Genomic DNA, 25,856 nt, shown 5'->3' with positions numbered 1-25,856 from the left:
TAAATAATAAATTGTTCTTAACTTACTTGCCTCGTTAAATAAAGGTTAAAAAAAAGAAGTGCGCTTTATTATTCTTTTCGCGATAGGCCTACCATTCTGCAGTGCAAAAAGTTTGGTAAACAAAACAATATCATAAAATAAGGATCAAGTAAGGGATTATGCGTCACCGCCAGGTAACAACCATGTAAGAAAACATGGTTATAACATCTTTGTGCATGGACTTCTGACGCTTGAGTGACAGGCAAACTAACCATTAACTACCCAACCAGCGTCCACCAATAGCAGAGGGGCAGAATTAACGGAGATCCACCCTTAGCAGCGGTGGAAAAGGGATGTTTATGATTTTCAGGGATTCACTCATTTCAACCTAACTTCGTTTTTCCACTGTAAAACGGAAGTAGGTACTCCGCTCACGCGTCTTTCTTTGGCTGCCACATTAAGTGAATGAAGATCCGTATTTCATCTTTAGTCTATAGTGGTTCGGACTGAGTTTGTGGATCATTTCTAACGTCGTTGATTCGGCATTTAGCAATTTTGCGAATAATCTGAGTGAGATTTGGAATAACAGCCCGTCAGGTAAGAGTTGAAATTGTGTTTGCGAGTTACATATTCAATTAGTGATAACCAAGAAACGTTACAGAATGGCCTGCTGCAAACCAGTACAACGTTACTGTGTTAAAGGTTGTGGTCAAGCCTTTTGTACATGTTGACTCAGCAGAATAGAATCATGAACAACACCTTCTCTCAAACTGATTATTTTTAGCCATAACGAAGAGCTGTCACTCAAACTCAAGGCTACCGTGTAATTTAACGGCTCAGAATGATTCTATGATTTGATCTCGCATGGAGCCAGTGTTGTTACATAGTTCATTCTAACCAATCTGTGTAGCCTACAATGCGCGGTTCTTTAGTTCACATGTAGTTACGCCGTTATAATGGGATAATACAAGTCATTTACTTTGTCTTGTCTTGTTTTAGGCTTTTGACAGCATTTCATCATAGCTGTTATTGCCGACAACACCAAAGCATGCAAAGTCGGTTGACCAAGGCAAACAGAGCAACCTAGTAATTTGTGGATGTCCAAAATCAATTTCGTACAATATGTTACGAATTAAATTTTCAAACGTATGAGACGTCATGAATTCCAATTTGTTGCGGCTAACGTTTTCTTGTTGCCTAGGTGGCACCGAGTACCTACTTCCGTTTTACAGTTAGCTAGGCAAGGGGGTTAGGGCAGAGCTGCCAACTCTCACGAATTTGACCCTCTTCTCACGCTCTCACGGCACACCTCTCACAATATATCTCACGCATTGAAAAGTACTGCTTTTATTTTTCTAATTAGTCAGCGCGTTAACTTTTCAACTGTGCTCCAAATCGATGATACGGAACCCAGGACTCCCTGGAAAACAATGGCAATTGTTACTGAGTGGACTCTCCTGGCTAAATAAATGGGCGCAGTTTTAAAATAGGAGCATCTGAGTCTCCAATTTAACACCATGAGTGGAACCTTTATCATTGTCCTGTCCTACCACAGCACTGTCAACCGCGGCACATTGAAGCATATGATTGGTCTAGTTATGTAAAGTACCAAGGGGATTGGATGCATGTTTTAAAGAAACGCCCCTTAAGATCAGAGTGAAGTTGAATGGAGAGAAATTGTTTGGGGATTTGCATTTAGGCTGTGACAATGAAAAGGCAGCAGACAGAGACCTACAGTATGTTTTAGCTGGGACGTTTGGTGGGGTGACCTGATTTGTTAACTATGAAAATAATTTTGTCTAAAACATTGTGAACCCAAAAGTGTACATTTGATTCTAGAGGGGGGACAATAAATATAACAATTATTTGATTAGGGTGTGGGGGCAGATTAATGGCATTTTGTCTTCAGGAGATTTTATTTTTTATTTACTTATTTTAGTCTGATCATTCTTAACAATGGGCTAAAATATAGGGTAATTAGTGTGCTTGTCAGCAAGAACACTACTGCTATTCCCCAATTTTGTCACATTAGTCATTTGAAATCTGATATGCCTACTTTTGTCTTTGAAAATTAAATATATGAGGCTATGTATCGTATGAAAAAAGTGCCCGTACTTTAAATGTCATCCCTCAAAATCTAAGAGTAAAAAAGTCATAACATTTTGAGTTGAATATTTAATTTAATGTTCAAAGCATCCTGATTACACCTGACTTGTGGTTTTTATTAGGGTTAGAGTTTAAGGTTAGGGTTAAGATTAAGGGTTAGGATTAGGGGAAAAATTAGCTAACATGCTAAGTAGTTGCAAAACAGCAAAAATTTACTAAGTATTTGTAAAGTTGCTGTTTAGCTAAAAAGCTAAAGTTATCTAAAATGTGATTCAAACGCACAACTTTTGGGCTGCTAGAAGTTTGCCTTATACACCCCCCCATCCTCCCTGACCAAGCTCCCCTCCTTTTGTTTTTGGCTTAAGTAATCTTCTGCCTTATGTAACCATACCAAACATAACATATTGACTCATTTGAGAGTCCCAGATTTACATTTACTATGTTACGTCTTTGAGCCCAGGATGAACATAGTTACTCTCATCAGTATGTTGACTATCTAACATTATAGCCAATAGATGAAATCATCCCTGATACACAACTGTGTTGTCATCAACACAGCATGACTCAGGAGTATAAAAGATAAAATGGTTGTGAATAGTGCCGTTCGTTTACAGTAGAAACATTTATGTTATTTTGGGGGGCGTGTTTGTAACATCCACCCATCCATCACCTCTTGTAGAATGTCCCGTGAGCAGAAGGCGGTGGAGCGCGCGAGGAAAGCGTTCCTCACCGGGAGGTCGAAGCCCTTAGAACACCGGATCCGCCAGCTGAAAAACCTCCAGAGATTCCTCTTGGAGAGAGAGAAGGAGATAGCTGAGGCCATCAAGAAAGACCTTAACAAGGTAGAGAGACAAACAGACAGACAGTGTGAGTGAGAGAGGAGTATGTGTGTGTGAGCATAAATGTATTTGTGTGTTTGTTTTTACAGCGTATGTTTGCACACGCACAAGTGTGTCTGTGTGCATGTATCTATCCTCATCTATGTCCATATCCATCTTCTATCCTCCAATCATCTAGAGTGAGGCAGGCACCCAGCTGTATGAGACACTGGGCCTGGAAGGGGAGATTGTCCTTGCAGTGAAGAAGCTGGCAGAGTGGGCTGCCCCCCGGCCTGTTGAGAAGAACCTCCTGACCATCTCAGACACGGTTTACATCCAGCCTGAACCGCTGGGAGTGGTGCTCATCATAGGAGCATGGAACTACCCCTGGGCCGTCACCATACAGCCGCTTATAGGGGCTATCGCTGCAGGTAGGGTGGAGTGGGGGGGTTGGGTAGTGTGTGTCTGTGTGCGTGTTTGTGTGTGACCTACCCCCAGACCATTAATCCATCTATGCTTCTCCCAGGCCAGGTCCTTTCAATCAGTATTACACAATTTTCCTCTCAGCCTCTTACCTATCAAAGACAGGTTCAAAGTTCCTTGACTGTTATCAATTTGTGGGTGTGTGTGTGTTTGTGTGTGCTTGCATGCATGCATGCATGCATGCGAACTCTGAGCACTGCCACTATCAGGGACTTTATCCACCAAGGGTGAGACTCCGTCCTTGTATTGTGTCAGTCATGATCATCTAGCCCTCCATCTTTCCCCCTTCCAAGATGGCCACCAGTGAATGTACTTCTGAATTATTCACGTTTGTTTTATTCACGTTTGTCTGTTTTAAAAGCTTATTGCCAATGATCACTGTTGTTTGTATACAAGCAGCACCACAGTAAACACCTGAGAGGTATACTACAAAGTTAGCCAGCTAACGTTGATAAACAACCAGAAATAACCACACATTTTCTGGTTAATTAAGAAAGCTTCACTTAGACATGTGCCTTTGTACTCCCTGACGAATGATATGCTGCCGAAACGGGTCACAGTTTTAAAGTCTTTGTTCCATTGAATTAAGGCATTTTAATTATATGAAGAGTGCCTTGGTCCTCCTTTCTTTTTGATGACCAATTTATCCCAATTTATGACCAATTTACACCTTCTATCTACAAAGACCTAGCAGGGTTATATCATCCAATATCATACACAGCACATCCAATATCATACACATCAACCTACTCAGATTTACTACACATATAATATCTTGACCCAATATTCTAACATCTGTGGCATTGGCTCACAGGCAAACAGGCAAGGGAATAAAACACATTTTGCTAGAACCTGTTTCTTGGATTCTAAATATCAGACATTTGAAATCTAACATTTTGACTGTCATAATACCTCTTATGGCTGTAACTTTACAAGCACTAATTATGGTCAATTTAGACTGAGAATAGTATCTAGTTATGATAAGGGGTGAAATAAGTATAGCCAGTTATAATTGTAATGGTTTAGCAGATAAAAAAAAAAAGAAGATTAGTCTTTACGTGGCTAAAAGAAAAGGAATATAACATATACTGTTTACAGGAAACTTACTCTACATCCTTAGAGTTCAGTGTGTCAAATCGGAGGGCCTGTTGTCCGGGCCTCTGGCAGTCTCTATGGGGGTGCCACAGGGTTCAATTCTTGGGCCACCTCTTTTCTCTGTATACATCAATGATGTCGCTCTTGCTGCTGGTGAGTCTCTGATCCACCTCTACACAGACGACACCAATCTGTATACTTCTGGCCCTTCTTTGGACACTGTGTTAACCTGTTAGGGCTAGGGGGCAGTATTTACACGGCCGGATAAAAAACGTACCCGATCTAATCTGGTTATTACTACTGCCCAGAAACTAGAATATGCATGTAATTATTGGCTTTGGATAGAAAACACCCTAAAGTTTCTAAAACTGTTTGAATGGTGTCTGTGAGTATAACAGAACTCATATGGCAGGCAAAAACCTGAGAAGATTCTGTACAGGAAGTGCCCTCTCTGACCATTCCTACATTCCTAAAACTTAGGATCTTTGCTGTAACGTGACACTTCCTACGGCTCCCATAGGCTCTCAGAACCCGGGAAAAAGCTGAATGATGTCGAGGCAGCCCCTGGCTGAAAAACATTAGCGCCTTTGGTAAGTGGTCTATCAGAGGACAATGAGACTGAGGCGCGTGCACGAGGCGACCCCATGTTTTTATTTTCTCTCTCTTTGTACTAAAACACAGATTCCCGGTCGGAATATTATCGCTTTTTTACGAGAAAAATGGCATAAAAATTGATTTTAAACAGCGGTTGACATGCTTCGAAGTACGGTAATGGAATATTTAGAATTTTTTTGTCACGAAACGCGTCGGGCGCGTCACCCTTCTTGACACTTCGGATAGTGTCTTGAACGCACGAACAAAACAGAGGATATTTGAACATAACTATGGATTATTTTGAACCAAACCAACATTTGTTATTGAAGTAGATGTCCTGGGAGTGCATTCTGACGAAGAACAGCAAAGGTAATAACATTTTTCTTATAGTAAATCTGACTTTGGTGAGGGCTAAACTTGGTGGGTGTCTAAATAGCTAGCCCTGTGATGCCGGGCTATCTACTTAGAATATTGCAAAATGTGCTTTCACCGAAAAGCTATTTTAAAATCGGACATAGCGAGTGCATAGAGGAGTTTTGTATCTATAATTCTTAAAATAATTGTTATGCTTTTTGTGAACGTTTATCGTGAGTAATTTAGTAAATTCACCGGAGGTTTGAGGGGGGTATGCTAGTTCTGAACGTCACATGCTAATGTAAAAAGCTGTTTTTTGATATAAATATGAACTTGATTGAACAAAACATGCATGTATTGTATAACATAATGTCCTAGGCGTGTCATCTGATGAAGATCATCAAAGGTTAGTGCTGCATTTAGCTGTGGTTTGGGTTTATGTGACATTATATGCTAGCTTGAAAAATGGGTGTCTGATTATTTCTGGCTGGGTACTCTGCTGACATAATCTAATGTTTTGCTTTCGTTGTAAAGCCTTTTTGAAATCGGACAGTGTGGTTAGATCAACGAGAGTCTTGTCTTTAAAATGGTGTAAAATAGTCATATGTTTGAGAAATTGAAGTAATAGCATTTCTAAGGTATTTGAATAACGCGCCACAGGATTCCACTGGCTGTTACGTAGGTGGGACGATTTCGTCCCACCTTCCCTAGAGAGGTTAACTACCCTCCAGACGAGCTTCAATGCCATACGACTCTCCTTCCGTGGCCTTCAACTGCTCTTAAATACAAGTAAAACTAAATGCATGCTCTTCAACCGATCGCTGCCTGCACCTGCCCGCCCGTCCAGCATCACTACTCTGGACGGTTCTGACTTAAAATATGTGGACAACTACAAATACCTAGGTGTCTGGTTAGACTGTAAACCCTCCTTCCAGTCTCACATCAAACATCTCCAATCCAAAGTTAAATCTAGAATTGACTTCCTATTTCGCAACAAAGCATCTTTCACTCATGCTGCCAAACATACCCTCGTAAAACTGACCATCCTACCGATCCTCGACTTCGGCGATGTCATTTACAAAATAGCCTCCAATACCCTACTCAATAAATTGGATGCAGTCTATCACAGTGCCATCCGTTTTGTCACCAAAGCCCCATATACTACCCACCACTGCGACCTGTACGCTCTCGTTGGCTGGCCCTCGCTTCATACTCGTCGCCAAACCCACTGGCTCCAGGTCATCTACAAGACCCTGCTAGGTAAAGTTCCCCCTTATCTCAGCTCGCTGGTCACCATAGCAGCACCCACCTGTAGCACGCGCTCCAGCAGGTATATCTCTCTGGTCACCTCCAAAGCCAATTCCTCCTTCAGCTGCCTCTCCTTCCAGTTCTCTGCTGCCAATGACTGGAACGAACTACAAAAATCTCTAAAACTGGAAACACTTATCTCCCTCACTAGCTTTAAGCACCAGCTGTCAGAGCAGATTACTGCACCTGTACATAGCCCATCTATAATTTAGCCCAAACAACTTCCATCTTCCCCTACTGTATTTATTTATTTATTTTGCTCCTTTGCACCCCATTATTTCTATTTCTACGTTGCACTTTCTTCCACTGAAAATCTACCATTCCAGTGTTTGACTTGCTATATTGTATTTACTTCGCCACCATGGCCTTTTTTGCCTTTACCTCCGTTATCTCACCTCATTTGCTCACTTTGTATATAGACTTATTTTTCTACTATATTATTGACTGTATGTTTGTTTTACTCCATGTGTAACTCTGTGTTGTTGTGTGTGTCAAACTGCTTGCTTTATCTTGGCCAGGTCGCAATTGTAAATGAGAACTTGTTCTCAACTTGTCTACCTGGTTAAATAAAGGTGAAATAAAATACAAATAAATAAATAAAAGATTAAGTTGCGTGGAAAAAGGAATGGGGTGGTGAAATAATTTTCTGTCATGGACAAAGGAACTCAAAAGGTGTGATGATTTTAATTAACAAAACATTTGATCTGAATGTGCAAATAGTCAAGAATGATTCGCAAGGAAGGTGGATCTTTTTAAATATGAAAGTGGACATGTGGTCCAAATCAGGATGATCCATACTTATTTGAAAATATTTATACCAATTTATTGAATTTACAAGCAACAAATGATCAAATCATTATGATAGGAGACTATAACTATCATCACCATGCCCTTAAGGAAATCACAAACATTTGGACGCCTTAGAAATAGTGGATATTTGGAGACTGAAAAACCCTGACCAAGTGAGATATACATGGAGGAGACTTAATCAAGCTAGTCATGTTGATTACTTTTTTGCCCCTTTCTCTCTTGCATCAAAGTTTTAAAAGGTTTTAATAGGAGACAGGATGCGATCGGATCATCATCTAATTGGCCTTCACATAACTCTTATAGAATTACCATGTGGATGGGATATTGGAAATTTAATCAATCTTTACTGGAGGACCATTTATTTTTAACTAGAACAAAATAATTTATAACAGAATTTTTCCAGTATAACATAGGTTCAGCAAATCGCCTTATTGTTTGGGATAGGTCATTCAATTCAATATTCATCAATATTCATCAATAATAAAAAAGCAGTTTCTGGCTAAAGAGACCAGACTAAGACTAGACTAACAAGGGAAATATATGAATATATGAACTAATAGTACAGGTAGATAGCAATAAAAATGATACTACAGAGATAAGAAATAAGTTAGAGGAAAAACAAAAAGAACTGGAGGAACTTATTCAAGAACAATCTAATGTAATCTATTACAAAAATAAAGCAAACTGGATGGAATATGGAGAAAAATGCACAAAATTCTTCCTGAATCTCCAACACAGGAACGCTAACAAAAATAATTTGCAGAAACTTGATACTGAAGATGGAGTCATCTATGATTTTCCTCAAATGATATTTTAAAAGAGGAAGCTAAATATTTTAAGCAGATGTTCTCTTTTCCTTCTCATCCTCACCCACTGAATGACAATTATTGTAAGGAATTCTTTCCAAATAATACAAAATGGAAAATATACAAATGTACAGAAAGATCTGTGCGAAGGTCAAATTACAGAGGAATAACGTTGAGGCTATTAAATCCTTTCAGTCTGGAAAAACCCCAGGGCTTGATGGCAATCCGGTAGAGGTATATCTAGCATTGCTAGCTTGTTTTAAATACTCCTATAGAAATGGTAGTCTGTCAGGTACTCAGCAGGAAGGTTTGATTTCACTATTATTAAAACAAGACCCAGATGGCAAATATAAAGATCCAGTCTTTCTAAAAAAAACTGGAGGCCTCTTTCACTTCAGTGTTGTGAAGCAAAAAAACTAGCGAAATGCATAGCACTCAGAATTAACTTCTATGGGCTAGGTCTTTTTTTTCTCTTTTGTTAATTTTTTTGGTTGTTGGTGCATTGGGGGGGGGGTCTTGGAATTCATTTTTTAAAATTATTATTAACCTCTCTTGGGTATGTGGGACGTGACCGTCCCACCTGCGGGACACACTATTCAAACAGCCAGTGAAATAGCAGGGCGCCAAATTCAAAACAACAAAAATCTCATAATTCAAATTTCTCACACATACAAGTATTTTACACCATTTTAAAGATAATCTTCTCGTTAATCCAACCACATTGTCCGATTTCAAAAAGGCTTTACGGCGAAAGCATAGCATTAGATTATGTTAGGACATCACCTTGACAAGAAAAACCACACAGCCATTTTCCAAGCAAGGAGAGGCGTCACAAAAAAACACAAATACAGCTAAAATTAATGACTAACCTTTGATCTTCATCAGATGGCACTCATAGGACTTCATGTTACACAATACATGTATGTTTAGCTCGATAAAGTTCATATTTATATCCAAAAACCCCATTTTACATTGGCGTGTAATGTTCAGAAATGTTTTGCCTCCCAAAACTTCCGGTGAATGAGCACATCAATTTACAGAAATACTCATCATAAACGTTGATAAAATATTAAACTGTAATTCAAAGAATTATAGATACACTTCTCCTTAATGCAACCGCTGTCAGATTTCAAAAAAACTTTACAGTGAAAGCACACTTTGCAATAATCTGAGTACAGCGTTCAGACACGAAACCAAACCCGCCATTTTGTGGGGTCAATAAACCTCAGAAATAATATTATAAATATTCACTTACCTTTGATGATCTTCATCAGAATGCACTCCCAGGAATCCCAGGTCCACAATAAATGTTTGTTTTGTTCGATAAAGTCCATAATTTATGTCCAAATACCTCCTTTTTGTTCGCGCATTCAGTCCACTACTCCAAATGCAGGAATCGCGCCGAAATATCACGATAAGTCAAAAAAAGTTATATTTACGTTAGTAGAAATATGTCAAACGATGTATAGCATCAATCTTTAGGATGTTTTTAACAGAAATCTTCAGTAATATTCCAACCGGACAATTCCAATGTCTTCAGAAAAGAAAAGGAACACAGCTCACACTCACGTGAGCGTCCCGCCTCTGAGCTCATGTCATTTTCCCACTCATCTACTTCCAGGCCCTCTTGTTCACTTCAAATTCACAGTAGAAGCATGAAACGATGTTCTAAAGACTGTTGACATCTAGTGGAAGCCTTAGGAAGTGCAAAATGAACCCTAAGTCACTGTAGTTTGAATAGGGAATCAATTGAAAAAACTACAACCCTCAGATTTCCCACTTCCTGGTTGGATTTTTCTCAGGGTTTTGCCTGCCATATGAGTTCTGTTATACTCACAGACATCATTCAAACAGTTTTAGAAACTTCAGAGTGTTTTCCATCCAAATATACTAATAATATGCATATCCTACCTTCTGAGCCTGAGTAGCAGGCAGTTTAATTTGGGCACGCTTTTCATCCAGACGTCAAAATACTGCTCCCTACCCTAGAGAAGTTAAAACAGGTCCCCGTTTTTTGACCTTTTGGGAGATCTGTCGATGTGCCCTTGAGCAGGGCATTGACCCTGGTTTCTTCTGTGTGTCACTCTGGATGGGAGTCTGTTAGATGACTAATGTGATGTAGTTGTTGAGCAGCTTCACTGCAAGTATTTTGTATGTTTTAAACATTCAATAAAAATTAATAATAATAAATAAATAAAAAAAGACCTAGCAGGGTTTCCCTTCCTTCGTTTGTCTACATACAGTACCAGTCAAACGACTACCCTTATTCCAGGGTTTTTCTTTATTTTTACTATTTTCTACATTGTAGAATAATAGTGAAGATATCAAAACTATGAATTAACACATATGGAATCATGTAGTAACCAATCATGTAGTACTAATTCAAAGTAGCCACCCTTTGCCTTGATGACAGCTTTGCACACTCTTGGCATTCTCTCAACCAGATCATGAGGAATGCTTTGTTAAAAGTTAATTTGTGGAATTTCTTTCCTTCTTAATATGTTTGAGCCAATCAGTTGTGTTGTGACAAGGTAGTGGGGTATACAGAAGATAGCCCTATTTGGTAAACGATCAAGTCCATATTATGGCAAGAACAGCTCAAATAAGCAAAGAGAAACTACAATCCATCATTACTTTAAGATATGAAGGTCAGTCAATCTGGAAAATTTCAAGAACTTTGAAAGTTTCTTCAAATGCAATCGCAAAAACCATCAAGCTCTATGATGAAACTGGCTCTCATGAGGACCGCCACAGGAAAAGAAGACCCATAGTTACCTCTGCTGTAGAGGATAAGTTTATTAGACTTACCAGCCTCAGAAATCGGCAATTAACTGCACCTCAGATTGCAGCCCAAATAAATGCTTCACAGAGTTCAACTAACAGACACATCTCAACATCAACTGTTTAGAGGAGACTGTGTGAATAAGGCCTTCATGGTAGAATTGCTGCAAAGAAACCACTACTAAAGGACACAAATAAGAAGAAGCGACTTGCTTGGGCCAAGAAACACAAGCAATGGACATTAGAACGGTAGAAATCTGTCTTTTGGTCTGATGAGTCAAAAAAATTCTGATTTTTGGTTCCCAGATGATCTCCGCATGTGTGGTTCCCACCGTGAAGCGTGGAGGAGGAGGTGTGATGGTGTGGGGGTGCTTTGCTGGTGACACTGTCTGTGATTTATTTAGAATTCAAAGCACACTTAACCAGCATGGCTGCTACAGCATTCTGCAGCAATACGCCATCCCATCTTAATGGGACTATCATGGGACAACTATCATGGGACAATGACCCAACACACCTCCAGGCTGTGTAAGGGCTATTTTACCAAGAAGGAATGTGATGGAGTGCTGCATCAGATGACCTGACCTCCAAAATCACCCAACCTCAACCCAATTGAGATGGTTTGGGATGAGTTGGACCGCAGAGTGAAGGAAAAGCAGCCAGCAAGTGCTCAGCATGTGGGAACAGACTTTTGGAAAAGCATTCCAGGAGACTACCTCATGAAGCTGGTTGAGAGAATGCCAAGAGTGTGCAAAGCTGTCATCAAGGCAGTGGGGCTATTTCGAAAAATCTAAAATATACACTGCTCAAAGAAATAAAGGGAACACTTAAACAACACATCCTAGATCTGAATGAAAGAAATAATCTTATTAAATACTTTTTTCTTTACATACTTGAATGTGCTGACAACAAAATCACACAAAAATAATCAATGGAAATCCAATTTATCAACCTATGGAGGTCTGGATTTGGAGTCACACTCAAAATGAAAGTGGAAAAAAACACTACAGGCTGATCCAACTTTGATGTAATGTCCTTAACCCCTGGTCGCGCTTGACATCCAGCGAAAAATCCTATCGCCATTAGCATAACAAAATGTAATATTTTTTTAAATTCAAATATAGGACTATGTTATATCGTTTTATAGATACACCTCTCCTGAATCGAACCACGTTGTCCGATTTCAAAAAGGCTTTACAGCAAAAGCAAAACATTAGATTATGTTAGAGGAGTATATCGTAAAAGTAGCCACATACCCATTTTCCGACCAACCACATGCATCACAAATAACCAAAAAACAGCTAAATGCAGCACTAACCTTTGACAATCTTCATCAGATGACACACCTAGGACATCATGTTACACAATACATGCATTCTTTTGTTCGATAAAGTTCATATTTATATATAAAAACAGCATTTTACATCGGCGCGTGACGTTGACTAACTATTTTCCCTCAAATGCATCCGGTGAAACGGCGCTACAATTTACTAAATTACTATTCGAAAACATTTTTAAAATGTAATATTGTCATTCTAAGATTTATAGATGAATATCTCTTGAAAGCACCTGTAATGCCAGATTTAAAAATAACTTTACTGGGTAATCACACTTTGCGATAAAAGGGGATGCGATACTCAGAAAAATAGGCTACCGTTACAGGTCAGCGCCATCTTGGAACAATCGCATATCAAATCTACTCTTGTATACTATTGGCAATAATCCCTTACCTTTGATTATCTTTATCAGAAAGCACTTCCAGGAATCCCAGGTCCACAACAAATGTATTTTAGTTCGAAAAAGTTAATCCTTTACGTCCCAATAGCTTGTTCTTGTTAGCGCGTTCTGAAGGCTGCTCCAAAACTTCCGTCGGCTGCGGGACTTCTCTCTCAACAAAATGCATTACATTTTTTTTTTGGTTCATTCAAACATGTCAAACATTGTATAACATAAATCTTTAGGGCCTTTTTCAACCAGAGCTCCAATAAGATTCAAGGGGGACGATTGCATTGTGTTTCAAAACGTTTCGAAAGGGGAGGGTAACCAGGGGCGCCGGCGTCATAATTGTGATGGCCCTCTCCGTGTGACCACGTTCCACTGCGTCTCATTCATTCAGTTTTCACAGTAGAAGGCTCAAATCACTTTGTAAAGACTGGGGACATCTAGTGGAAGCAATAGGAAGTGCTCAATGAACCATTGCTCACGGTGTGATTTATAGGCAAGGTGCTGAAGTTGAGTCCGCAATTCAGAATTCCACATCCTGTTATGATCGGTCTCGGGGTTTTGACTGCCATATGAGTTCCGTTATACTCACAGACACCATTCAAAAAGTTTTAGAAATTTTAGGGTGTTTTCTATCCACAAGTATTAATTATATGCATATCCTAGCTTGAGTTTGAGTAGGAGGCCGTTTAAAATGGGCACAATTTTTTTTCTAAAATCGCTGTAGCGCCCCCTATCCTAGGCGACCGTCAAGAGGTTAAAACAAGTAAAAATGAGGCTCAGTAGTGTATGTGGCCTCCACGTGCCTGTATGACCTCCCTACAACGCCTGGGCATGCTCCTGATGAGGTGGTGGATTGTCTCCTGAGGGATCTCCTCCCAGACCTGGACTAAAGCATCTGCCAACTCCTGGACAGTCTGTGGTGCAACGTGGCGTTGGTGGATGGAGTGAGACATGATGTCCCAGATGTGCTCAATTGGATTCAGGTCTGGGGAACGGGCGGTCCATAGCATCAATGCCTTCCTCTTGCAGGAACTGCTGACACACTCCAGCCACATGAGGTCTAGCATTGTCTTGCATTAGGAGGAACCCAGGGCCAACCGCACCAGCATATGGTCTCACAAGGGGTCTGAGGATCTCATCTCGGTACCTAATGGCAGTCAGGCTACCTCTGGCGAGCACATGGAGGGCTGTGCGGCCCCCCAAAGAAATGCCACCCCACACCATGACTGACCCACCGCCAAACCGGTCATGCTGGAGGATGTTGCAGGCAGCAGAACGTTCTCCACGGCGTCTCCAGACTCTTTCACGTCTGCCACATGTGCTCAGTGTGAACCTGCTTTCATCTGTGAAGAGCACAGGGCGCCAGTGGCGAATTTGCCAATCTTGGTGTTCTCTGGCAAATGCCAAACGTCCTGCACGGTGTTGGGCTGTAAGCACAACCCCCACCTGTGGACATCGGGCCCTCATACCACCCTCATGGAGTCTGTTTCTGACCGTTTGAGCAGACACATGCACATTTGTGGCCTGCTGGAGGTCATTTTGCAGGGCTCTGGCAGTGTTCCTCCTGCTCCTCCTTGCACAAAGGCGGCGGTAGCGGTCCTGCTTCTGGGTTGTTGCCCTCCTACGGCCTCCTCCACGTCTCCTGATGTACTGGCCTGTCTCCTGGTAGCGCCTCCATGCTCTGGACACTACGCTGACAGACACAGCAAACCTTCTCGCCTCAGCTCGCATTGATGTGCCATCCTGGATGAGCTGCACTACCTGAGCCACTTGTGTGGGTTGTAGACTCTGTCTCATGCTACCACTAGAGTGAAAGCACCGCCAGCATTCAAAAGTGACCAAAACATCAGCCAGGAAGCATAGGAACTGAGAAGTGGTCTGTGGTCTCCACCTGCAGAACCACTCCTTTATTGGGGGTGTCTTGCTTATTGCCTATAATTTCCACCTGTTGTCTATTCCATTTGCACAACAGCGTGTGAAATTTATTGTCAATCAGTGTTGCTTCCTAAGTGGACAGTTTGATTTCACAGAAGTGTGATTGACTTGGAGTTACATTGTGTTGTTTAAGTGTTCCCTTTATTTTTTGGAGGAGTATATTTTCATTTTTTTAACACTTTTTTGGTTACTACATGATTCCCAATGTGTTATTTCATAGTTTTGATGTCTTCACTATTATTCTACAATGTAGAAAATAGCAAAATAAAGAAAAACCCTTGAATAAGTAGCTGTTTCCAAACTTTTGACTGGTACTGTGTGTTTTTGGTTGTTGAGTCAATTAGACCATGGCCATTTCAAGCTTATCTTTCAAAAAAATGTAAAGATATTTCAGTATTTAGGCATGTTAGCTAGCTAACTAATTGATCTGGTCTACTGTGTAATCCCAACCCCCTGTGGGGTATTAGTTTAACATCATTAGCATTTGACCAGAGAGATTTTAACTGGTCAGTGGTCAGTATTTGTCACAGTGTTGTGTTGAAGTGAATATTGTGCATTTAACATTTCTCAAATTCCATTGTATGTTTTTTCTCCTATTGTGTTATTGACTGTACGTTTGTTTATTCCATGTGTAACTCTGTGTTGTTTGTGTCGCACTGCATTGCTTTATCTTGGCCAGGTCGCAGTTGTAAGTGAGAACTTGTTCTCAACTGGCCTTCCTGGTTAAATAAAGGTGAAATCATATATATTTTTTAACCAGTCTTACAATTGGAAGAGAGTGGTGGGTCTATGTAGCATCTAGATCTTTGGAGTTTAAGTGGTTTGGCCCATATCCAATGATCTATATTTCTCTGGTTAAGCCTTCATTGAGACGTAACAGTTGAGTCTCCAAGTAACAAGTTTCCATTCTGATTGGATTGGTAGTGGGAAACACTTTGAGGAAACATCTTGTCTGGTTATCTCTCGTCCTAGTTCCTCCTGGTTCGTGTAATGGAGAAATGGCATAATATATTTAACAGACATTTAGCATTCAGCCAAGTAAATAGCTGTTGGCATTGAGCTTGGACTGTTATTGATTAATGTGTGTGTTGGGCTGGACTTTATTCTCTAACCCTGCTATCAGTTACCAGAGGCAAGATTATGGCCGTTCACTCGGTGAGAGTTCTGCCTTGCCTTACAGAAGGACCTTTACACACACACACCAGTCATCCCGGTGGATGGTGGCTGCAGAGGGACATATAGTACTGTAATATCATATGTGATAAATATATTTTGTAAAAGGGTCTATTGCAATGACTGTGATATGTGGTTGTTCCCCCCCCAACTGAATAAAATGTAATGTCATAATGGCTCTGCAGGTGAGAACCAAACATTGGATTAGACTGAATAAGAGATAAGTAAACATATAAATAGGATCTCTTTCTATGCCAGTAAATGCCAACACATTCTGTCTGGCCCGACTCATAAGGTATCACTCCAACTCCAACTTTGTTTGTCTGCCCCAAGACTTATGACCCAGTGCTAACCAATAACTCCATTGTTCGTCTTAGCATCCTTAAGCTAATGCTAATGACAACTGTACTATTCTCTGTGCCAGGCAACGCTGCTGTGGTGAAGCCGTCTGAGGTGTGTGTCCACACCGCCAAGGTTATGGAGGACCTGCTGCCCGCCTACATAGACAAGGTAACACACATGCACACGCAGTCACACACTAGGGGTGTGAACGTATAAACATCTTAACGCTAAGAAAAATCCCAAATAGAAAAAATATATTTATTTCCCTCCCCCCACAAAATTAAAATCACAGTGCAGCTGGCTCACCTGCGCTTTCTCTTCGCTAATGATGCAAGTGTGTTTTCAGTCTTTGGTCTGTTGCGTGTAGAATATTCTAGCCTATTCATTGATGATAGGCCCTGGAGTTGCGAGACATTGCAAGCCAAGAAATTGCAAAGTACAGCATTCCACTGCGATATGTAGCTTTTGATGGCCGACAGATAGGCCTAGTGCATGGTTCTGACTCTGTCTGCCTGGTGGCCTACCTGCCTATACTGTGCCCCTCGCCTTTTCTCTCCGTCCCTCGCTAGCTCGCTATGAAAATCATTCGTATTCTCGGGAGTACAGCAACTAATCAGTCATCTCCGTTCCAAAAATACTGAAACTTAGGAGTCGATTCCGAGCAGAAGATGTGTTTTCTTTCTACTAAATGTCTTGGTAAGTCACGGTATTTAACAAACTTTAAAGTAATTTTTTAGGAGAGAGTGGTCTGACTCTGCGTGCAGGCAGGCTGTCCGCAAGCAGCTCGAGATTATTTGATTCACATTTCTGTTCGCCTAGTGATGGACGTATGAGTCCCGTTTCAGAAATGGCATTCCTTTATAGACAAGTAAAATGCCTTTCAATTGCTCTTCGAAAGTTTCTCGAGAGAAGGTTTAGTGTCGGCATTTAAAAACCGTAGTGTACCCTTACCGCTGTAGGGGTGGCAGATAGCCTAGCGGTAAAGAGTGTTGGGCCAGTATCCGTAAGGTAGCTGGTTCGAATCCCTGAGCTGACTAGGTGACAAATCTGTTGATGTATAAACAGTGTGCATCTACCTCCCTGTTGGGGTGGCAGGTAGGCTAGCGGAAAAGAGTGTTGGGCCAGTACCTGACAGGTAGCTGGTTCAAATCCCCTAGGTGACAAATCTGTCGATGTGTCCTTGAGCAAGGTACTTATCCCTAATTGCTCCTGTAAGTTGCTCTGGACAAATCTGCTAAATGACGTCTGCTAAATGACGTAAATGTATTTCTATGTAATCTGTATATAACATCATGCATAATGTGTTGTAAACAACAATGTGTTTTTCCCTGCATCTCTAGGAGTTGTACCCAGTGGTGACAGGGGGTGTCTCAGAGACCCAGGAGTTGCTGCGTCAGCGGTTCGACCATGTGTTCTACACAGGGAACAGCATGGTGGGTAAACTGGTGATGGAGGCAGCAGCCAAACACCTCACCCCCATTACCTTGGAGCTGGGGGGCAAGAGCCCCTGTTACATCGACAAGAACTGTGACATCCCCATCGCCTGCCGGTAAGAGAACACACACAGATACAGAAACGGACAGACCGACACAGATACAACGTTCTAACTCTCTTCTGTTTCTCGCCTTGTCCCTCCCTCTCTTCCCTCTTCTCTCTCCTGTAGGCGTGTGACATGGGGGAAGTATTCTAACTGTGGGCAGACGTGTATCGCTCCAGACTACATCCTGTGTGAGCCCAGCATCCAGGGCCGCGTGCTGGAGGAGATCAAGAAGTCCATCAAAGTACAACTCACTATGTTGGGAGTATAAAAAGGAGTATATATCTGGCTTCACTAACTAAGCATTGAGTATCAACCATAAAGGTACTGACAGTTTTTGTTAGAGTGGAAAAGGAGGCCTTTTTCCTGACGTCTTTGTCCCACAAAACCAGTGCTCTCACAAGCTTATTGTAATTATAGACAGGTGGGTTGTTTAGCAACAAAGACTTTGGTGCAAAACAGACGGCGTTAGTTTAAAATCAAAAGGAATTGAACTATATTTCATCTCCAAATGTTTATTGAAAACAAATACATTTGCACAATGAGCACTTGTTATCTCTCAAATACATTGTTACTAGGGATGCACCGATATTACATTTTTGGCTGATACCATTTTACATTTTAGTCATTTAGCAGACGCTCTTATCCAGAGCGACTTACAGTAGTGAATGCATACATTTCATATATTTTTTTCTCCATACCGATATCCAATATTTTCCTTGCCAAAAAACCTGATACCCGATATTTACAATTTTAGCGACCTTTTAAGCATTCTAGTACAGTTAAATAGTTGAAACACACACACTGACCAAAAAGTTATTTTGTTGGCATTTACGTATGTCCCCATTACCAGTAAAACATAATCAAAGTCTATTTCTTTCACTTACTTGCTGTGCTGTTTCGATTTCATCATACATGTCAAGCAGTGAAGTTTCAGCTCTGTCTGTCCGTGGCCTCTCTTCCTCGGTGCGCACTGTCACTGTGTCTGTTTCCATCTTGTCCAGCTGTGTCTGTAACATTTCACGTAAACCCTGTTTCTTGTCTGCATCGAAGTAGCAGTCCTTGTACCTAGCATCGAGCATGGTGGTGACACAGTAAAGAGGCTCAGAGAGAATTCCACCAAATTGCTTGTTCACAGCCTCTAGTGGAGTACTTTTCTAAGTTAACCCGACGGTCTGTGTTGGCATTTTTGTTGAGCAGGCGTTTCAATGCCAGGACAGGGTATCACGTCTGCTGCAGACGCAGTTGATGAGCTTATTTCTCGAGTCAGTTGTTCAAATGGCGCTAGGAGTGTGTTCATGTTCCAAAGTTTCAAACATGTTCTCAAATGCCATTGAAATGGCAGCAGCGGTATGAGAACCAGCACATTCTTGAGCATGCAATACGGCTTTCCTCAGTACAAAATCCTTTGTCGACCCACTGTGTTGTGAAGCTAATAGCAGTGACGCCCATAGCAAGTAGCTCATGGATGTGCATTTCAACAATACTGTGTAACTCCGGTAGGGCAACATCTGAAAAATAGCGCCTACTTGGTATTGTGTACCGGGGCTCGAGGTGCTTGACCAGTCGGCGAAAGACAACATCGTCCACGACAGAGAAAGGTTGATTGTCAAGGGCAGTGAATTCCATTATCTTGAATGAATTTTGCCTTTGAGTTGTCTCGCTGAAATTTTTTTCCTCTTTCAAATGACTGCTCGACTTGTTGACTGCTCGAATCACACAGCAGACATTGTAGGCTAGGTTAGGAATGCTGTGTTGCACGTGTAGTGCTATAATTTTCGTGGCGTCATCTAACTACGCTATATAGGTATGCACGTCAGCTTTGACATCAATTTTGCACATCAGTGTTAAACTAGACATCGGGCCGATGCTGATGTTGGTATTTTTAGCTAATATCGGCAGATTCCGATATGCTTACCGATATATCGTGCATCCCTAATTGTTACAGTTGTTGGTTAGCGATCCAATTTTTGACATAATGGCATAGACATGACATAAGTCAAGATACCATGTCTTGTTTTCAGGTGTTAAGAACAAGATGAAACTAGCTAAAACAATCCACCTACGATTTCCCACATTACAGCTTCTTGGCATAATTATCACGTCATCATTTTCGTGACTTTGTCAGGCAACCCATCTATTATGTAATGTACAATTGGTCAATTGTGTACATGTATTTTCCTTTCAGGCCTTCTACACAGAGGACCCCAAGACCTGCCCCGACTACGGACGCATTATCAACCAGCGCCACTTCAAACGCATCATGGCCATGACAGAGGACAGCACCATCGCTATAGGAGGGGATAGTGATGAGTCAACGTGCTACATAGGTACTACTTATGACAAGCATAATGCTACATAGATACTGTACTACTTATGATAGGCCTAGCTACCTAAGATGGTGCCGGAGAAGAAGGCTGACGTTTTACATGCCTCCAACCAGTTGTGTTTTTTGTTAGTTTCTTTCTGTTGTTTGTAACTTATTTTGTACATAATGTTGCCGCTCAGGCCTGCGATTACTCACCACGGACTGGCAGAATCAATTTTTTCCTTTAACGAGTCTGACGAGCCCGACGTGAATGATATACTGCTCTCCCAGGAACAGGCCCAGATCCCCGCGATTTGCGTGAAGAGAAAAAGGGGCCAAAGGGCGGGCTGCCTTCTGAGAATTTGTAGGCGATCAATTAAAACCCCCACTTCCTTCCATTCTGCTAGAAAACGTGCAATCTTTGGAAAATAAAATAGAAAACCTACGTGGAAGATTAAACTCACGAGCTATTGCTCGCCTGAGGTAGAGTATCTCATGATAAGCTGTAGACCACACTATCTACCTAGAGAGTTTTCATCTGTATTTTTCGTAGCTGTTTACATACAACCACAGACTGAGGCCTGGCACTAAGACAGCATTGAATGAGCTGTATTCCGCCCTAAGCAAACAAGAAAATGCTCACCCAGAGGCAGTGCTCCTAGTAGCCGGGGACATTAATGCAGGGAAACTTAAATCCGTTTTCTATCAGCATGTTAAATGTGCAACCAGAGGGAAAAAAACTCTGGACCACCTTTACTCCACACACAGAGATGCATACAAAGCTCTCCCTCGCCCTCCATTTGGCAAATCTGACCATAATTCTATCCTCCTGATTCCTGCTTACAAGCAAAAATTAAAGCAGGAAGCACCAGTGACTTGATCAATAAAAAAGTGGTCAGATGAAGCAGATGCTAAGCTACAGGACTGTTTTGCTAGCACAGACTGGAATATGTTCCGAGATTCCTCCAATGGCATTGAGGAGTACACCACATCAGTCACTGGCTTCATCAATAAGTGCATTGATGACGTCGTCCCCACAGTGACCGTACGTACATACCCCAACCAGAAGCCATGGATTACAGGCAACATCCGCACTGAGCTAACGGCTAGAGCTGCCGCTTTCAAGGAGCGGGAAGCTTATAAGAATTCCCGCTATGCCTGCCGACAAACCATCAAACAGGCAAAGCGTCAATACAGGACTAAGATCGAATCGTACTACACAGGCTCTGATGGTCGTTGGATGTGACAGGGCATGCAATCCATTACAGACTACAAAGGGAAGCACAGCCGAGAACTGTCCAGTGACATGAGCCTACCACATGAGCTAAACTACTTCTATGCTCGCTTCGAGGCAAATAACACTAAAACATGCGTGAGAGCACCAGCTGTTCCGGAAGACTCTGATCACGCTCTACGCAGCCGATGTGAGTATGACCTTTAAACAGGTCAACATTCCCAAGGCCTCAGGGCCAGACGTGTACTCCGAGCTTGCGCTGACCATCTGGCAAGTCTCTTCACTGACATTTTCAACCTCTCCCTGTTCGAGTCTGTAATACCAACATGTTTCAAGCAGACCAGCATAGTCCCTGTGCCCAAGAACACTAAGGTAGCCTGCCTAAATGACTACCAACCCGTAGCACTCACGTCTGTAGCCATGAAGTGCTTTGAAAGGCTGGTTATTGCTCACATCAACACCATTATCCTAGAAACCCTAGACCCACTCCAATTTGCATACCGCCCCAACAGATCCACAGATGATGCAATCTCAATTGCACTACACACTGGCCTTTCCCACCTGCACAAAAGGAACACCTATGTGAGAATGCTATTGATTGACTATAGCTCAGCGTTCAACACCATAGTGCCCTCAAAGCTCATCAATAAGCTAAGGACCCTGGGACTAAACACCTCCCTCTGCAACTGGATCCTGGACTTCCTGACAGGCCGCCCCCAGGTGGTATGAGTAGGTAACAACACATCTGCCACACTGATCCTCAACACAGGGGCCCCTCAGGGGTGCATGCTCAGTCTCCTCCTGTACTCCTTGTTCACTCATGACTGCATGGCCAGGTATGACTCCAACACCATCATTAAGTTTGCCGATGACACAACAGGGGTAGGCCTGATCACCGACAACGACGAGACAGCCTATAGGGAGGAGGTCAGAGACCTGGCCATGTGGTGCAACGACAACAACCTCTCCCTCAACGTGATCAAGACAAATGAGATGATTGTGGACTACAGGAAAAAGAGGACCGAGCACGCCCCCATTCTCATCGACGGGGCTGTAGTGGAGCAGGTTGAGAGCTTCAAGTTCCTTGGTGTCCGCATCACCAACAAACTAACATGGTCCAAGCACACCAAGACAGTCGTTAGAGGGCACGACAAAACCTATTCCCCCTCAGGAGACTGAAAAGATTTGGCATGGGTTCTCAGATCCTCAAAAGGTTCTATAGCTGCACCATCGAGAGCATCCTGACTTGTTGCATCACTGCCTGGTATGGCAACTGCTCGGCTTCCGACCTTAAGGCACTACAGAGAGTAGTGCGAACGGCCCAGTACATCACTGGGGCCAAGCTTCCTGCCATCCAGGACCTACCTCTATACCAGGCAGTCAGAGGAAGGCCCTAAAAATTGTCAAAGACTCCAGGCACCCTAGTCATAGACTGTTCTCCCCCTTCCCCCTCTTTTACACCACTGCTGCTCTCTGTTGTTATCATCTATGCATAGTCACTTTAATAACTCTACCTACATGTACGTATTACCTCAACTAACCGGTACCCCCTGTATATAGTCTCGCTATTGTTATTATACTGCTGCTCTTTAATTACTTGTTACTTTTATTTCTTATTCTTGTCCGTATTCTTTTAAACTGCATTGTTGGTTAGGGGCTCGTATGTAAGCATTTCAGTGTAAAGTCCACACTTGTTGTATTTGGTGCATGTGACTAATAACATTTGATTTGATGATACATACTTGTAGGTATCACTTTACCTATCAAAACTGCCTCAACTCCTTCCAACATTCATAGCTGGCTAGAGACACTATTCAATCTCCATATTTACAATTTGTTGTTTGTTTGTTTTGCCTTTTTGTTTTCCTTTGAAATTCTTTCTGTAAGCGCTATACAAGTTGAATAAATTATTTGTATTATATGACTGTCATATGCCTCCATAGGTATCACATACATTACAGGCCCATGGTTATTATATACACAAACAAACCCCACTACATTATTTAGTACCAAGCAGTTTGCTTTAGTGTTAAGCCCTTATTTGTAGATCTAGTTGATGTATATCTATGTTCTGCCCACCACATACCCTACAGTTGGTTACCCTGACACATCTAGTTGTGTATCTATGCTCCCCTCCTCAGCTCCTACAGTACTGAAGGACGTGCAGGTGAACTCCAAGGTGATGCAGGAGGAGATTTTTGGTCCCCTGCTCCCCATCCTGACGGTCAGTGGAGTGGACGAGGCCATCAACTTCATCAACAAGGGAGAGAAACCCCTCGCCCTCTATATCTTCTCACCTGATGACAAGGTAACTACTCACACATGCACACATATAGAGAACACACAAGCACATGCTCAGCAAATATTTCTTTTAAAAACAATAATGGTGGACTGTTCTTTTATTTAAAATGTCTCATTCTCTCTCTCCCCTCCTACTCAACCCTCCCTCCCTTTCTCTTCTCTCTCTCTGCCTCCCCCTTCTCTCTTTCTGTCTCTCTCTCTTGTTCCCTCTCACTCTTTAGGTGATAAAGAAAGTGATAGCAGAGACCTCCAGTGGAGGAGTGTTGGCTAATGACTGTCTTGTGCACTACTCTGTCAGTGCACTGCCCTTTGGTGGAGTGGGTAAGTAAGGTTCACTATATAACACACCAACAAAAAAATTGCTGTTTCACACAGAGTCAAATGAGAAGAGATATGTGTTCTTCATGTTTCCCCCTGTAGGTAACAGTGGTATGGGCAGCTACCACGGCAAGTTCAGCTTTGACAACCTGAGCCACCTGAGGGGCTGTCTTATCAAGCAGCTGAAGATGGAGGGGGTTAACGACATGCGCTACCCTCCCCATACTGCCAAGAAACTGTTCTGGGCACGCTTCTTCATCCTCAAAAATCCTGACCTGGGGTGGTTAGGCCGCATGACGCTGCTCGCTATCTTCGCTGTGGTGGCTGCTGTGGTGCTACAGGTTAGGAGGAGGGAGGAAAGTGTGTGGTGGGGGGGGGGGGCTGGTAAGAAGAGATTTGGGAATTTTAGATGGAGTTTCACTGATTGGTGGATGTGTGTGTTTCTTCAGAGATATCTTCAGTGAGATCAAACAAGTCTACCCGTACTTCTGGCCTGATGTTACTCTGGTGACCCGCTGGACCCTGGAACAGAGTTGGGTCTAAAAGCGCTAAATTAACTTTGACCCGGTTAAGATTCTGTCTGCTTCAAGATAATAACCATCCGTAACCATAGTAATGTCAGGTTCAACCTTTAACCCCTCCGTCACCATGACAATGAGAGAGTGAATGGGAAGTGGCCCCAATAACCCCTATTAGAATTATTATACAGTTCTGCATGAAGCCGTTTCAGAAGGATTAGCTTGCTAATGCTTACTAACATTAGCTAGCAACAACAGATTTTATGAATGTGATCTTTTATCTGATTTATGGCACTTTAATCAGTGTAATATTGTGTGAATTTGTTAGGTAAACCTGTCCGCTCCGGTTGTCTTTTTATTTGAAGCCTTAAAACTTTGAAATGTTTGCTGCTTATTAACTTTTTGGATAATGTATCAAAAGAAACATTGCAGAACTCTTATGACCAGTTATAACTTGTTATAACCTTTATATCACTGTGCTTTGAAGCAGCATAGCTGACCTATATGCAAGGTTCTCTAAGGATTGCATAAATCTCTTTCATATGAATGAATAATCAGGAAGTATTGTGTGTTAATACTGTACTACTATTACGCATGCTTGTATGTTTCAGTAAGCCTCAGAGAAGCACAACTCTAGTTCTGTTATCATTTCAGTTTTTAATTTCAACCGTTAGAAAGAGATTGCAATGGAGATGTATTTTATTTGAAGTATAACTTTAACATTCCCTGTCAGTGGTTTACCATGCTTTTCCAGGGCAATTGTTGTTTGTTCTGTTATGTGCCTGAAACAAAACCAAATAACCAATCAATTACCTTTTGAGAATTCCACCTTCGATTTCACCACAGAGTTCTTAAAATATTTGCCTGCAGAACTTGTATTCAATAGCTCAGGATGTAACAAAGTATGACAACTACTATGTCTGAGCAACAATGAAGGAGTAACAGCGTATAATTTCAATGTTTTTGTATTGCCATCAGAGCATTCCCATGGCATTGATTGTAATTCATTTGTAATAAATCCGTTTTTATGTCCTTCACTTATTGATTGCGGTTGTGTTATTGATAGGGAATGAGAGGAATATCCAGTGCCGATTTTAGCATGTAAATCTTGGTGGTTCAAACTCCCCCCATTTTTTTTATGTATGCCAGCACTACACAACACAACACTAAACAATACATGGATTGCACTATAACGGTGACAAACGGTGCCCACAAACTGTTAGGGCCTACATAAAGCTGTCCCAACAGCAGAGCTTTCTTTTCAGCACCATTGAGTGAATCCTTACCACTGCTACACCTGGCTTTCAGCAGAGCCTCGTCTGGCAGCGAAA

At 41.8% G+C, this 25,856-nt stretch overlaps 1 protein-coding gene across 1 annotated transcript; it reads left to right on the top strand.

Moving 5' to 3' along the window:
* The first annotated feature begins 270 nt into the window (after positions 1-270).
* On the top strand, positions 271-25,562 carry aldh3a2b (aldehyde dehydrogenase 3 family, member A2b). Its single transcript, XM_014195780.2, has 11 exons — positions 271-576; positions 2,765-2,927; positions 3,103-3,334; positions 16,392-16,477; positions 17,650-17,858; positions 17,973-18,090; positions 20,035-20,176; positions 23,530-23,696; positions 23,911-24,010; positions 24,110-24,348; positions 24,457-25,562. The coding sequence occupies exons 2-11, from the start codon at positions 2,766-2,768 to the stop codon at positions 24,469-24,471; spliced, it is 1,470 nt and encodes a 489-aa protein (XP_014051255.1). The 5' UTR covers positions 271-576; position 2,765; the 3' UTR covers positions 24,472-25,562.
* The last annotated feature ends 294 nt before the right edge of the window (positions 25,563-25,856 follow it).

This window comes from Salmo salar, chromosome ssa04 (assembly GCF_905237065.1).
Source record: "Salmo salar chromosome ssa04, Ssal_v3.1, whole genome shotgun sequence".
NCBI lineage: Eukaryota > Metazoa > Chordata > Actinopteri > Salmoniformes > Salmonidae > Salmo > Salmo salar.
Note: the sequence above shows the minus strand (reverse complement) of the source record. Positions and strands in the feature narration are given on the sequence as shown.